Source organism: Diospyros lotus, chromosome 6 (genome assembly GCF_014633365.1).
Source record: "Diospyros lotus cultivar Yz01 chromosome 6, ASM1463336v1, whole genome shotgun sequence".
Lineage (NCBI taxonomy): Eukaryota > Viridiplantae > Streptophyta > Magnoliopsida > Ericales > Ebenaceae > Diospyros > Diospyros lotus.
The window spans coordinates 3,256,067-3,266,883 of record NC_068343.1 but is presented as its reverse complement, the minus strand read 5'-3'; the positions used below and the strand labels follow the sequence as shown (position 1 = coordinate 3,266,883).

Below are 10,817 nucleotides of genomic sequence, written 5' to 3'. Positions count from 1 at the left end.
TTGCATGATTCGAATTTTGAATCGTATGATTTTAAGTGATTTTAGATTTATCTTATAGATTCGACTCAGTTTCTATATGAATTGAGTCGAATTGTAAGATTCAAATCGTGAATCGTAAGATTTTAATAACAGTACATTAAAGATAAAGCCCCAAAATTGGGTTGCACTGAAATATCAGCGAGGAGGTTTGTTCTCAACCATTGTCTCGGATTATACAGTGTACCAACAAATAAAACCTGATGTGTGTCCAGGTAACTAGAATATGCATGCACATGTTAGCTTTCCGTCACCCTGTAAAGCGGTTGCGTCTCTCTCTCTCTCTCTCTCCAACGTAGAAAATCTCTCTTTGCTGTGGTGTTGTAGAAAATCTCTCTTTGCTGTGGTGTTGTAGAAAATCTCTCTTTGCTGTGGTGTTGCATCAATTTTTCAGGTTGTTATGCCTTGTGTTTGCAACCTACCAGTGTTTGTTGGAGGTAAATTAGGTGATGGGCGTGGCACTTGGCGTTTCGGCCTCGCACCCCATGCCTCCAAATAACCCATCTTTCTCTGTACGTATTCGAGATATATCGGATCAGATTTGATTAAGATAGGGCAGGTGAAGACAAGGCTTGGGGTTGGCCCTCAAAACCAATTCAATTAGATCCCACCACGTGCAATGCTTGTTTCTTTTTCTGCACAGGGGGTGTCTATGCCCTTGGTTGACTTAACTCTTTCAAATTTGGAGACAAAATTTGCTTAGTGGGAGGTTACCGGTAAGCTTTCTTGCAAAAAATATATATATATATATATATATAATATTTTTACTTTTATCTATCTAATATCTCACACAATCTCATATCTTTATCTATCTAGTGAATGAAAAGCTTTTCATGTCACCCTTCAAGAGTTAGGCTTCATGTGTGAGTCTATGAATAATAATGAACGAATATATCCAAATAATCCAGACATCGCCGATAGCGAAAGCTGAAATCCCAAACAAAGCGCCACATGTTTCCCAATCGCCGTCCGTCTGGTTCAACATCACTGGTCGCTCTTAAAATTCTAGTTAGTACGTGGCCGAATATCTCATCCTCCTCTAAAGTGTTGATCATCGCCACGTGGACGTTTCTTGCCACTAATGACCCGGCCAACTCCACTGTGGCAACGGTAAGTGCCAATCTCATCAATCCACACTACTCACCCAACTCAACGTCCTGTGGACCCCTCATTTTAATTAAATCAATATTGCGCGTATGATTGGCTCTTAAAGAATGCCTCAATTTTTCGCGAAAAAAATCTCGAGCTCAATGTCTTTTACCGGATAAGTCACTGCCACTATCAAATTGACAGTTGTGAGATGTCCGATGAGTTCATAATTGATTGATAACCGCAATGGAAGGCTACAAGAATTGCTTAACGTTTAGCGTCCTTAATTCATCTAAATTTATTCTTAAAATGGTAAATTATCCACAAAAAAAGGAAAAAAAAATTACTACTCTCTTAAGCATAAGAGAAATAAATAGAAGTAGAATTTTTTTTTTTTTTTTTTTTTTGGGTGGGGGGGGGGGGGGGGGAGGGAGGGAGGATTTTTCCAATAATTTTTCAAATTTTAAATTATTTCTTTTTTAAATAATTTTTATCAAAAATATTATTACAAGAGTGCCAAACCTTTTTAAATAAATAATTCCTCTTTCCACTGTCCCTGGAAGAGTCCTTGTTGTTCGTGCAAAGGTTGAAGACGTCACGGCAAAGATAGAGGAATCCAGATTGCTTGCTTGCTTGCTTGCTAAATCAATCCAAGTAGATCCAAACTTGTCGCAGAGCATCCGAGGTTTGCTCCTCAGTCTCACTGCAACCATTTGCTACGATTTGGGAAGAAGAAGTAGCCTCAAACTTGCAGAAGCCATTGAAGGAGGAGGCTTCGGACGATGAGCCATTGTTCTTCACTAGCAGGGAGGTTTTCTTAAAGCTTAACATGAAAAGTGGCATCTTCGCAATCAGCTGAAAATAAGATGTTCCGTGTAAAAATGGACATATCAGTAATTTAAGAATTAAGTCGGAATTATAAAAGAGATGTTAATAGGATTCTAAAATTGAAATAACTAATAAACATGATTGTTAACATTTAACCCAAAAAAAAAAAAAAACAGTAATTCTAAAAATTAAAAATGCAACAAAAATGATTATTTTTTTATAATTAACACGTTATATTATATTATATTATATTATATATATAGGGAGGTGTCAACAATGCGAAAACTGTGAATAGTGCCTTTCTTCGAACCACTTACACACGTGTCGCTTGCAGAAATAAATCTCCATTCACAACGGAATTAGTGTGACTCACGCCCCAGCCAAGTGTACCGCACACGTCATCACCCAAAATCCCTCCCCGCCTCTGCCTACCTATATATATGCTCGCCCATCATTCATCCACCACGTCGCCCACCAGAATTCAGAGAGCCCCTCAGTGTTTGCTAAATTGCGCCGGTGACTTGATCCTGTCCTTCTCCGGGACTTGGAAGTTGTCCAATCAACATGATCGTGAAACGGAACGACTCGGAAATTCAAGGAAATTCTGGATCTGGAATCCGGGAATCCAAGGGATTCTCGCTGGTGAAAGAGAGCGTTGCGGAAATAAATCTTTCGGAAGGGAAGGTGTGTCCGACGGAGATGGAGGTGGATCAAGAGAGTGCTGCGTCGTCGGAGGAGATGGAATCGCCGAGGTCGGTGGCGAAGGTTGGGCGGTGGACGGCAAAGAAGATTGCGTCCGTTCACAGCCAGGTACTGAAGATCAGGGAGGAAGATTCTCACCTTGGTGAGGACATCGCCGAACATTTCAGCGCCAAGGATAAGATCGCTGGTCATCCTCACCATCTGGCTTCGCGCGTCGATGTCGTGCTGTTCTCGAGGCCGATCTTGCCGGCGTCGCCTCTCGGCGGCAAGACGACCGTCAAGAATGTCTGCTGAACCAATCAAGGTTCGTCCCTATCTATTTGCCTTCTTGTGTGATATTTTCTTTTCCTGGATGCACGAGAAATTTCTGGCGGCATCTTCGCTGCAGTTGTTAATAAACATCTGAACCAGAATTCACTCGACTCGTCATCGTTTTTAAGAATCAGTCCGTGTTGCTGAGATTTATTTTTGTTATCCCCCAGAACTATAATCAACTAGGATCGAAAACCAGCGGTCAATAACCCTACACATGCTTAATTGTTTCTCTCCTCTCTTCTCTCCGGTTGCTCCTTCTTAAATCGATGCTTCTACTTCTATTGCTACCAGAAATCGCTATTTATCTAGTATTTACCAACTAGCCACTAGAGAATTTCAAGAATTTGTATTCCAATATGCTGTTAATTTTATTATTATAACGAAACACGGATTCCAAGGATCTTGTATTCCAACCGAACCTCGATTGATTTTTTTCATCATTCATTGTGCTAACCAAACTTTATTTTCCTCTGTTTCGATTTTGGGCAGGGAACTGCACCATTTATGGAGAGAGAGACGGTGCGTAACACAGCCGAAGGTTGATAGTTTTTGTTTGTGTTAGGACTTAGGAGGTTAGATGGTAGCCACGTACTGGTTTTCCTTCTCAGCTAAGATCGATCCCAGGGGCATGTGAAGACATGAGAAGTTGCGATCTATTTGCTGTTGTACAGTCTATTATACAAGTTGGAACTCTCTTGCTCTTTTGTAAGTACACCTAAACAAAGCATGGATCTGCACATACAAATACAATTTCCATACGGCAAAATCGTGCCCTCGACGGAACGGACGAGTGATGGTATGGACACATTCCAAGTCTCATAAATTTCTTCCTTCCCTAAATCAAAACCATCCGTCTCCTTCACCATCCATTGATTCCGCCTCCTCCTCGTCGTATATATCACGACTAGAAAAACGATAAATGCCTTTCTTTCTTTGAAGTTACTTCTTATTAAAAGATTACTGATGAAGTTTTTTCAACGAAACCAACAACCTAAAACGGAAATCGACCAAGGTGAGAATCCAGGGCTATTCTAAGAAACCTTATCCTGCAGGAGAAGTTTTTAGATTTTTGAAAATGTTAGGTTGAAAATTTATATTTTTATGTTTAGTATAATTTTTTTTTAAAAAAATGAAAAAATAATATTCATAAATTTTATTTTTAATTAAATTTTTTTAAAAAAAATTATGAGAGATTGAGAATCTTGAATTTTTATAGATTAGGGAAAGTTTTAATAAAAAAAAATTTAAAATATTTCTTATCCTCTTATAATCTCATAACTCTTTTCTCATAACTTTTGTGTAAGTATATATATATAATGTGTAAAAAATAATGTTTTTTTGATTTTTTTATTTTAAAAGAGATTGTGAATCTTAATATTTTATATATTAAAAAAATATTATTTTTAAATAAAAAATTAAATAAGAGTAATTTTAAAAAATAACTAAAATTTTCAAGAATGTTGTATTTAAATCAAATACAAGAATATAAAATTTTAAAAATAAGAATGTTTAAAATTAATTAAATATAAAATTACAAAAAATCAAATATTTTCAAGACCATTCTCAAAAATCACAAATTCTAAACACAACCATCCAAAGGCTCCTTAACTTACACTGCATGTTTTTTGTGGTATATATGTTGATTATCTGATCTTGACGCTACACCTGCCTTTCCCCATTGAAGTGCACCACAACCACTCTCGAAGCATATTTTATTTATACACCCCTTTCCCGTTTTAAACACTGCACCATGACCACGGTATAGAAAGCGTATTGTAATAATTCCCAAAAGGAATAGTTATTAAAACGAGAGTAATTGGATAACAAATTCATCACTATATTAGTATGGGTATTTAAAACATTTTATAATCTAAATTATAAAATAAAAAAAGTGTATTTGGGATTAAAACTAATTAATTTCATATTTTATATATAATTTTCAAAATTAATGTTCAACCTGGGAGCAAAATAATAATAATAATAATAATAATATTCGACCAATAAACCACCAATCGACCGATTTGTTCAATGGACATTCTTGATGGTCGTCTTGTCGCCGAGAGTCGACGCCGGCAAGATCGGCGTCGAGAAAAGCAGGGCATCGACCCGCGAAGCAGCCTAATGGTGGTGATGACCAGTGACCTTAACCTTGCGCTGAAACGGTCGGCGATGTCCTCAACGAGATTAGAATCATCCTCCTCCCTGGTCTTCAATACCTGGCTGTGAAGGGACGCAAGCTTCTTCGCCGTCCATCGTCCAACCTTCGCCTCCGACCTCCACGACTCCCATCTCCTCCGACAACAGATAAACCAATAGACTTTATTGTGCTTGCAAAACATTTATTACTCATTTATTCTATTACCTTAGACGTCAAAAGTTTATGCTGGGAGAATTAATCCTGTTTTTTTTTTTTTATAAGTGTTTTACATCAACACGGCGCTATAACAATTGATCCTAACAATTCACTATCGGAATAATATGTTTACTAGTGTATACACAAGTAACTCAATAAGAATCTAAACACCAATCATAAGATGTATCATTAGCTTCCTGACTACATGGACCTCCCCCCCCCCCCCCCCCCCCCCCCCATCACTGCACCACAAGATCACACTAATTGTCATTCTCTTCAGCCTTTAGGTTGCCTTTTGCCTTTCCACTTCTAGCAATTCATCTTGATTGTTACACTAAATGTCATCCAAAGTGTTGACTTCAGATGTAAGCCTACATTGATTTCAGATCCACCCACCCCTGCTAGTGGCTATCCTCCATATTAGTTTTCCTCTGGATTTGCTTAGACACCAATTTTGCTAGTGCTTGATCCTTGGTCATCATCCTATTATTTTTATCAGTCAATGAATCAACTAAACTCTCATATAAGAGTTAGGGAGTGAGCCAAGAAACATTAGCGCCTATGACTAATTAAGGAACAAAATAAATTGTAACCTCACAATTCAAAAATAAAATACTAGAAAATCGTAATTTCTCTTGAACTAATCATAAGCCAAACTCACAATTCTTATATGCTCCTCTCAATACAAGTAACATTTTGTTGTGATGGGATATTAGGGATGCCAGATGGGCACCCTACCCATGCCAATCCTCAAGGGGGTCGGCTTGCCGGCCGGCCGGCCAAACAATGCCTAATTTTTTCAGTTTTGAAAAAATAAATTAAAAAACAATGAAATGATACATTAAAATACATACACACAGAAAGGAGTTGAAGAACTAATGATTTTTATATAATAATTATAACAAGCCAAAAGCAACAAAGAAAAAAGAATTCAACTACATTAGTTCAAGACGGTTATTATAATCAAGACAATTTTGTATAATAATTGTAACCGAAGAGACTCATAAGACGAGTAATAATTATAGTCCAATGCCAGGTTTTCCCTTAGAAGCTCTTCCATTTTAGAATCCCATCTGAAGGAGGGAACACCCTAACATTTGGTCTAGGATCCCAATGTTTAAGACGAATAAGAGATAAGGAGTGGGTGTCCAAAGAGATAATCTAACAAAGGTCAGACAATTCAAAAATTCTCTAAGGAATTTACCAACTGCAAAAACCTTCCAGGACACACCCAAAACTAGGGATGCCAATTGCAACCGAATCTTAAAGAATCGAACCAAAACTGAATCGGTCAATATTGTTAAAAATCGTTTGATTAGATAATAATTTAATTTGAGAAAAAATTGAACAATGTTTCAATAGGTATGATTTGGTTATAGTTTTCATTAAATCTAAACCAAAACTCGAATCAAATCAAACTAAATGTGTAGGTAATCGAACTAAACCAAACCGACTATATATATAATATATATTTATTTATTTAATATATTATATATGTAACATAATATATATATTGACTAATGCATTTTTTTATAAGTATTTTAAGTAATGCATTACAAATATATAAAATATTTAACATTTATAAAATAATTAACAAATAAAAATAAAACATAATCTTAAATTATTTCATTTTTATCAATCAAACAATTATTAATAAAAATAACTAATTAAATATTTTTAAAAAAATCTGGCAAGAGATGCCCCGTCTTCCTTCTTTCCTTAGAAAATTTGTCTTTATTTGTTGGTATGGATCAAATTAAAAAACTCATGATTAAAACTGAAATTGAATAGTTTGATTATAATTTTTTATTTTTAAAACTAATGAGTAATGGTTTGATTTTGTTTTTAGTAGCTTAAGTTTGATTTGGTTATGATTTTGACAAAAACTAAAACCAAATCCAAACCAAACAATTATCAACCCTACCAAACCCACCCCCCACCATCTATAGAATGAACACAATAGGAAGAGATGATTCAAACTTTCAGGAGTCAGCATGCACAAGGGGCACAAACTGTCCACAGACCATTAAACTCCTCTTTTAAGAGATTAGCTTTAGCATGAATCCTAATCAAGCATACCCAACCAAATAAAAATTTGTACCTTCAGAGGGGATATAACTCAACCACATTTTTACGGTGAAAGAGGGAAATTCATGTCTCCACCTGCGATTTATCATTTATGTTGAAATCGAGAACACAAGCGGCGAAAGATCGCGCAAGGGCGATAGTCCGAAGAAGAAAATCCACTATTTTAGAATCACCTGTAAAAGAAAAAAGTTAAATCAGATTGAAGGCAGAAAGACTTACTGACAAAATACTATCTGTTAGTCCAAACCAACTATTATTAGACCAAATCTTTATGGCCAAAGAAGCATGAGAGAGCCAGCTCAACATCTCTTGTTCCCAATTGAATAGATATCTCCTATTCAAGTTTCACATCCATCAAAAACCATCCCAATAACCAACTGATTTAACTAAGGAATTTTTATGAAGGAAAAACAGATAAAACCCTCAGAAGTAATAATTTCAGTGGCTTATTCTTAGTACCAATCAAAAAAATCAACCCTAGACTTAACGCCTTCATCATTAGCAACACAATAATTCAACCCATCTGCCGCTAATTTTCTTGAAATAGGATCTCATCTTACAACAAGAAGCTATGTCTTTCAAAACAAGAACACATGGAAGCCAATTGATCTTGATATAAACTATATTTTTCTTGAAGCAATTTTTCCCATAGAGAATTCTTATTTTGAAAGTATCTCCACACCCACCCACATGATTAAAAGAGCTTTATTTCTAACCAAAATCGAACCAATCCCAAGCCCACCAGCCGTTTTTGGCTTCTGAATAAAAGACTTCACTATTGCCATTTTATTTTAAGTCTGAAAGGAGACATGCAGTAAATTGGCGAGTTAGAAACCAGACACAGATGATATGGTTTGGAAAAAATGAGGTTGGGATCCTGTTCTTCAAAGAAGCAACTATGCAAGGAGCAATTTAATGGGACAGGATGCAACCCTGCATCAAAAAAGATCCAAAATTTACTTAATCCATTCATCCACAACATTAACCCCAATAATATATAACCTTTAATAACATCGATCCAAAAAACTGAGGTGTTTTCAAAACATTAATAAGAATTCTTTTCAAGGTTAGAAGATTTTCATACCCGGCTGGGCTAAAAAGGATGGGGTATCATAAACAAGCCACAGGTAAGAGACAGCAGCAGCAATTCTTCCAATTGAAACGCACAAATAAAATAGCACAGTAATTGGATTGCAAACTGAAAGCACTTAAGAGGGCTAGTTGGTCGAAGTACCAAAAATCACAGCGCACATCAATTTGATACAAAAGAGTTGCTGCGATTCGGCACAAGCCATGCCCTGTTCTAAGAATGAAATTCACACAAACAGAAGATGAAACAATTAAGTGACTCGAACATCACGAAAATGCAACACGCAGCTGAATAATGACACAACAGATTACCACAGCAACACAAAGCATTAATAACTAAATGAAGAAGACCAATGAGCTCATTGGCTTTGACGGCGAAGCTTTAGTACTCGTCAGGATCCTCCTCATCCCCTTCACCAGACTCCGCCCCAACTTCCTCGTAGTCCTTCTCCAGAGCAGCCAAATCCTCTCTCGCTTCGGAGAACTCTCCTTCTTCCATACCCTCGCCCACATACCAATGCACGAAAGCCCTCTTTGCATACATCAAATCAAACTTGTGATCAATCCTCGAGAACACCTCCGCAACACTGGTGGAGTTCGAAATCATGCAGACAGCTCTCTGGACCTTGGCCAAGTCGCCGCCAGGAACCACAGTGGGCGGCTGATAGTTGATCCCGCACTTGAACCCGGTTGGGCACCAGTCAACGAACTGGATGGTCCGCTTGGTCTTGATTGTGGCCACGGCCGCGTTCACATCCTTGGGCACCACGTCGCCACGGTACATCAGGCAGCAAGCCATGTACTTGCCATGCCGAGGATCGCATTTCACCATCATGGACGCCGGTTCGAAGGCGCTGTTGGTGATCTCCGCAACAGAGAGTTGCTCGTGGTAGGCCTTCTCGGCGGAGATCACGGGGGCGTAAGAGGAAAGCATGAAGTGGATTCTCGGATACGGGACCAAATTGGTCTGGAACTCGTTCACATCCACATTCAGGGCTCCATCGAATCGGAGAGATGCAGTCAGTGATGAAATGACCTGACAGAAAACAAAGAGAGAAATAAAATCAGGATATGCTTTTGCTATACAAGGATCTAAGACGGATATGAGAACAAAGAAAACAACTCCAATACCTGGGAGACAAGTCTATTGAGATTAGTGTAAGTAGGCCTCTCGATGTCCAAAGATCTGCGGCAGATATCGTAGATCGCCTCGTTATCAAGGAGAACGGCGACATCGGTGTGCTCCAAAAGGGAATGAGTAGACAAGACGCTGTTGTATGGTTCAACAACAGAGGTGGAGATCTGAGGGGAAGGGTAAACAGTGAATCCAAGCTTTGACTTCTTTCCATAATCCACCGAGAGTCTTTCAAGAAGCAGAGATCCCAGGCCAGATCCGGTTCCTCCACCAACGGCATGGAAAACCAAGAAGCCTTGGAGCCCCGTGCAGTTGTCCGCAAGCTTTCTTATCCGATCCAGACAGAGATCCACAATTTCTTTACCGACTGTTCACAAGATCAAATAATCCGTGAGTTTTAACACCAAGATCTGGTCTAGAACCTATTGATTTTGACAGATCCAAGACCCAAGAATCTTACTGGTGTAATGCCCTCTGGCAAAGTTGTTGGCGGCATCCTCTTTGCCGCTAATGAGTTGCTCCGGGTGGAACAACTGGCGGTAGGTTCCCGTCCTGACCTCATCGATGACCGTCGGCTCCAGATCTACGAAGACAGCGCGCGGAACATGCTTTCCGGCGCCGGTTTCGCTGAAGAATGTGTTGAAGGCGTCGTCTCCGCCGCCTACGGTTTTGTCTCCGGGCATTTGTCCATCAGGCTGCAAACACAAGAACCATAAGTACGGCATTACGCACTGAGAAAGTAAGATCTAAGAAATTTGTGTGTGGTCTAGGCCAAAAAAGACTCACATGGATGCCATGCTCGAGACAGTAAAGCTCCCAGCACGCGTTTCCGACCTGGATCCCGGCCTGGCCAATGTGAATTGAAATGCACTCTCTCATCTTCGGAAAATGATTGATTCGCTAAATGCCTAGCAGCAAAACCGTGAGAAGGAGAAGAACGGGAAAGATTCAAATTGCCAAGACGTATACAAAGACGTCTGGGCAAGAAAGAATCTGAGAATAGATGAATGGATGAGAACTGCTCCCAGATTGGTGCGTTTATATAAGCGGAGAATAAGGGGCGTTCGTGAAATAAACCGAAATATCCTAGGGTTTTTCTTTGGGTAAATTACACCTGATACCCCTTAAGTTTGTCAAAAACATACAAAATCTCAAAACTTATCAGAAATAACCCAGAGTTCG

The 10,817-nt window shown here is 38.5% G+C and overlaps 2 protein-coding genes across 2 annotated transcripts; one reads left to right on the top strand and one right to left on the bottom strand.

Moving 5' to 3' along the window:
- The first annotated feature begins 2,405 nt into the window (after positions 1–2,405).
- LOC127804313 (uncharacterized) lies at positions 2,406–3,835 on the top strand. The gene is made up of 2 exons (XM_052341167.1): positions 2,406–2,959; positions 3,460–3,835. Exon 1 carries the CDS (start codon positions 2,518–2,520, stop codon positions 2,947–2,949), a length of 432 nt encoding a protein of 143 aa, XP_052197127.1. The 5' UTR covers positions 2,406–2,517; the 3' UTR covers positions 2,950–2,959; positions 3,460–3,835.
- A 4,704-nt stretch (positions 3,836–8,539) lies between these two features.
- Positions 8,540–10,654, bottom strand: LOC127804311 (tubulin alpha chain-like). Its single transcript, XM_052341164.1, has 4 exons — positions 10,422–10,654; positions 10,096–10,330; positions 9,632–10,002; positions 8,540–9,536 (listed from the first exon to the last, which is right to left on the bottom strand). The coding sequence occupies exons 1-4, from the start codon at positions 10,512–10,514 to the stop codon at positions 8,883–8,885; spliced, it is 1,353 nt and encodes a 450-aa protein (XP_052197124.1). The 5' UTR covers positions 10,515–10,654; the 3' UTR covers positions 8,540–8,882.
- Between the last annotated feature and the right edge of the window lie 163 nt (positions 10,655–10,817).